This window comes from Sinocyclocheilus grahami, unplaced genomic scaffold (genome assembly GCF_001515645.1).
Source record: "Sinocyclocheilus grahami isolate Dianchi unplaced genomic scaffold, SAMN03320097.WGS_v1.1 scaffold1353.1, whole genome shotgun sequence".
Taxonomy (NCBI): Eukaryota; Metazoa; Chordata; class Actinopteri; order Cypriniformes; family Cyprinidae; genus Sinocyclocheilus; species Sinocyclocheilus grahami.
Genome location: NW_015506532.1, coordinates 132,217 through 136,910, shown reverse-complemented (window position 1 = coordinate 136,910; position 4,694 = coordinate 132,217). Strand labels below are relative to the sequence as shown.

Genomic DNA, 4,694 nt, shown 5'->3' with positions numbered 1-4,694 from the left:
ATAGGTATTACAACGAGAAGGTGATTTATGAGGACATTTTCAGTGTCCCAGTAATTCAAAAGGCTTATAAATAATTCAGAATGAGTTTTTTTGAAAATCTAAAAATGCAGAAAGTCTCCTGTGAGGGGTAGGTTTAGGGGTAGGGTTGGTGTAGGGCAATAGAATATACGGTCTGTACAGTATAAAAACCATTACACCTATGGAGAGTCCCCATAAACCATAAAACCAAACATGTGTGTGTGTGTGTGAGTAAGAGATTTCTGTTTTTATGAACATGTTCATATTTCCGCTGCGAGCGCTGTCAGACTCGACAGAAACATGAAGAGTGAACCTCGTGCAGTGCACTGCGAGACAAGTGTACTAGTGCTGGTCATTATATCAGGAGGAAAAGAATCAACATCAAAGTATGACATAAAACACTGTTTTTACTATTTGTTACTAGGAATAATATTCTGTTATTAAGTCTTTCTGCCTAAATATCTGTATGATTTCACTAGTGATGGAAGTAGTTTGTTTTTAGACAGGGTCTGTGTGGATTTATTGAGCAGCAGTAATGAGAGAGAAATCACTGAGCTTACAGTAAACTACAGCTAACTCACACCAGAGCTGATGGTGAGCCCCTGCTGGACCACAAGAGACCACAACAGACCAGCGCTGCCCTCTGCTGCTCAAACCAGACAGCACACACGAGACCAGCTCCGGTTCAGACCCGATCGATCTCAGATCAGCAGCCGTCAGCGATCAATAAGACACCGAATCCATCAAAACTAACAGGAATATAAACCAAGTCTAACGATAGTTTCATTTTAAAAGTGAAAAGACTTCAGAAAAACAGACTTCAACTCATTTGCTGTGATATAATTTCAGTCTCACAACACAAATAACTAGAGGACTGTCAAATGATCCATTCAGAGTCCAGCACAGTTCAGCTGCAGACTCTCACCCGAGCTGAGAAAGAGCATCAACATGTTTAATACATGACTACAGCTTACATGTTATTAATAGCTCAATTACTCGTCTGGTGTATGTGACACACAGATGTTTATCCGTCATATTCCTGGGCGATCTTGGCCATGGTGCTCGGCTGGATGTTGCTGGTTCCTGCAGAAACGGTTCAGTCTGTCAAACTCGCTTCTGATGAGAGCTGCTTCACTCACCGGTCTTACAGTCTCTGCAGTTCTTCTCGATGGGTTAGTCTGGTGAAGCGCACGCCGCCTGAAACACGCACTGATCTCAGAACAGCATCGCAGCTCCTTTCTGCCACAGAATAATACAAATAAAAAAGGTGACTTTGTGACTCTTTATCTCACAATTCAGACTTTTTTTTGTACAAATCTGAACTGAGAGATATAAACTCAGAATTCTGAGGGAAAAAGTAAAAACATTTTAAAATAATTTTCCGTATCACAGTTTTCAGATGAGGTGTGAGTGCTGGACTGACCTCCGCGCACACACACACACACACACACACACACACACACACTCACTCTCTCTCTCACACACACACTCTCACACACACACACACACACACACACTCACTCTCTCTCTCACACACACACTCTCACACACACACACACACACACACACTCACTCTCTCTCTCACACACACACACACACACACTCTCTCTCTCACACACACACACACGTGACCTCAACGAGACCGAATACAACACACACACACACGTTCTGTTCTGCATTAATAAATCATAAATTGCTCATGCATAAATGAATCCGTGCATTTGTGGATCAGGCAACACGCATGCATCACACACACACACACACACACACACACACACTCTCTCTCTCACACACACACACACGTGACCTCAACGAGACCGAATACAACACACACACACACGTTCTGTTCTGCATTAATAAATCATAAATTGCTCATGCAAAAATGAATCCGTGCATTTGTGGATCAGGCAACACGCATGCATTAATTCACGTCTCTTCTGAATCGATTCAGATCACACTGACAGCGCTCTTTCTTTTCTGAAATGTGTTTCTCACAAATTGGAAGAAAACACATCGAAGTCAATGGAGTGGTGCAGAAGTGTATTTAATAATACTGACTCGCTGAAGCCTCTTGGAGCAAAAATATTAATATTCTAATTATTTATTGTTTGAATGCACGTTTAGCTTCAAACTACATTTTTTAATTTTTATATACAGTATTTCATATACTTTTTTATTTATGCTAACATAAGTGTTTTAAAATAGTCGTTAAAAATATACAAATATTACACGCAGTCAAATGAACCAGCAAACTCATGTTACTAATAATTCAATGTCAATTTAATAATGATCAGTCTATCAGCGATGATGAATGTGACTGTCATACATTAGTATTGTCAATAACCTCGATATTTAGAAACCTTGTTGACAAATGATGGATTTCTGCCATTCATTAATAATGTTAATTTAATATATAGAACTGCAATCTCCATCTTTGTAAAGAAAAACAAACAATATTACAAACTGTTAATGAATCTCCAAATGAAAACCAGTCAGTCGTTGGACAGATGCATTTGCAGAAATTATATTAAAAAATAACATCTTATGCACAATCACAAGTCCATCAGAAATTTATTATCAGGAATCAGGAATCAGTCACGTTTCACGTGTTTGGACACAATCTCGTGTGAGTGTCGCTGGAACGCCGCAGACACGTCCATCAGCAGCTTCTCCATATCGACGGGCTCCTCTGGGAAAACTGAGACGCGATGAAGAACGTCCTTCTTCAGCTCCTGCAGGAACACAGTCTTCAGCTCGTTCAGTGCTTTAGCCAGAGCCTTCAGCACGTCTGGAGACGCCTGGCCTTCTGTGACGAGACCAAGCACAACAGTGGCTCACACCAGCATAAATCAGTGCAAACGTGACATGAACAGGAGAAACTCAAAGCGCCATCTGATCTCTGTACCGCGAGCTGATGTCAGCGCCTGAGAAACCAGTCGTCTGCACGTCTGATCAGCCTGGTGAAGAACGCTGGACGCACAAATCCGTCGGTCAGCCTCCTAAAACAAGATCAGTGAGAGGACGATTGGATCACATTTCTCTCCCGCTCCATTGGAACGCGTGTCTTAATGTGACAAGAGCTTTTACAAAACCGACCCAAAGCATAAAAGTGAACTGAAATTGCTGTGTGATCGCAGCAGTGTCTGAATCATTCACTGTGTTTAATGGTGACTGTTTGAGCATGAATGTGTAAGTGCAGCAAAGCTGTGGTCAGATGTTACGATGAATCTCATTTATGTGAATAAAGCCTGACCTTCTGCTGCGACTCGTCCTGGACGGGGCTCAATGGGTTTTCCAGCGCAGACGCCAGCAAGTCCTTCAGCTTCTGTCTTCAAGAGAAAGAAAGAGGGATGATTTTACTAACAGAAAGATTCAAACATCATCCGAGCTGCAGAAAAACACCCCAAAGGTCACATCAGCAGGTCAGGTGGATGTATCTGCGCGTGTTTGACCTACACGTGTCCGTCTGCGATGCCGTCTGTGCTGTCTAGCGTCAGGCTCTGCTGCTCCCAGGGGTTTCTGATCTCGTTCGGAGGCTCCATTCGCTCACACATCTGCAGCAGAACGTCATCAGGAACAGGCTGAGATCTGCACTGGTTCCTCTGGAGACACACGTGCAGCGGACACTGGAGAAACACCTGACAGAAACCCACGCCGTCTGTCCTCCAGAACAAACACCATCAGAACATCAGCGCTTCAACTGTGTTTACATGATTCAGCTCTCAGAAACACAGAAACTGCACCTACACTTCCTGGCCAGCTGCTGGATCTGGTATCTCATGCTCTGGTAGTAGAAGTTATCGTCCAGCAGAACCACGAGCGGCTGCGAGTGTGTGTGAGAGACGCTCTGCTGCTGCCGCATCTGCTCAAACCGCATCCAGACTCCATCAGCCTCAGAGAGAGTGTGAGTCTGATCGGAGAGCATGCGAGTCTGAGTCTGATCGGAGAGCGTGTGAGTCTGAGTCTGATCGGAGAGAGTCTGATGAAGGAATCTCTCCAGACACATCAGAACCGTCTTCCTGTGCTGTTTCCATTCACACTGAAAAACAAAACACACAAGTGCTGTAGATTAAAGGCAGGCAGTGTGTAAGGGGCCGTTCACACAAACAGAACAGAACACGGGTATCTAGACGCAATATTAAAAAATGTTGCAAGAGATATCATATGAAAACAGTTCAACTTCTGTTTCGTTCCTTTGCTAGCTGTTTTTGAACACAAGAACACGATCTGTGTGAACTAACCCTAACAGAGCGATTCAGGAACAATTATTACTGATCATGTGGTCATAAACCCTCCTAATGCCTGTTTTTTGCCAATATTGATATGCTCAGATCAACAGACCAATCCCAGCGTTCACAAACACTGCAGCTCATGGCTACAGCAGTATCAGACCGTGCTTTAGCGCTGCTGCCAGCCAACAACTCAATGACTCGCATTCATATTCTGCTGAACTCGCTGCCTCTGATGGAACAAAAAGCCTGATTTTATAATCGGTATGCATTATGTGGGATGAGATTTTATCCCATTGAAATCAACTTATTAACAAAATGTAAAATCTGCTGTTTTTCAGGCATAGTGACCACTGGCTGTCAGGTTCAGTTACAATAAGTGTACACACACACACACTCTCACTCTCTCTCTCACACACACACACACACACTCTCTCTCTCTCTCTC

General features: G+C 43.3%; 1 protein-coding gene across 2 annotated transcripts in view; it reads right to left on the bottom strand.

Moving 5' to 3' along the window:
• Positions 1 to 2,280: 2,280 nt before the first annotated feature.
• LOC107569516 (L-seryl-tRNA(Sec) kinase) overlaps positions 2,281 to 4,694 on the bottom strand; it is a 14,205-nt gene continuing 11,791 nt past the window's right edge. The window contains exons 4-8 of one of the 2 annotated variants that reach the window (XM_016255619.1): positions 3,766 to 4,057; positions 3,475 to 3,676; positions 3,272 to 3,347; positions 2,924 to 3,017; positions 2,281 to 2,824 (exon numbers count right to left, since the gene is read on the bottom strand). In XM_016255619.1, the coding sequence (XP_016111105.1) occupies positions 2,610 to 2,824; positions 2,924 to 3,017; positions 3,272 to 3,347; positions 3,475 to 3,676; positions 3,766 to 4,057 (879 nt within the window). In that variant the 3' untranslated portion in view covers positions 2,281 to 2,609. Of the gene's footprint in view, positions 2,825 to 2,907; positions 3,018 to 3,271; positions 3,348 to 3,474; positions 3,677 to 3,765; positions 4,058 to 4,694 lie in introns of both variants that reach the window. The other variant, XM_016255621.1, reaches the window with a different exon arrangement.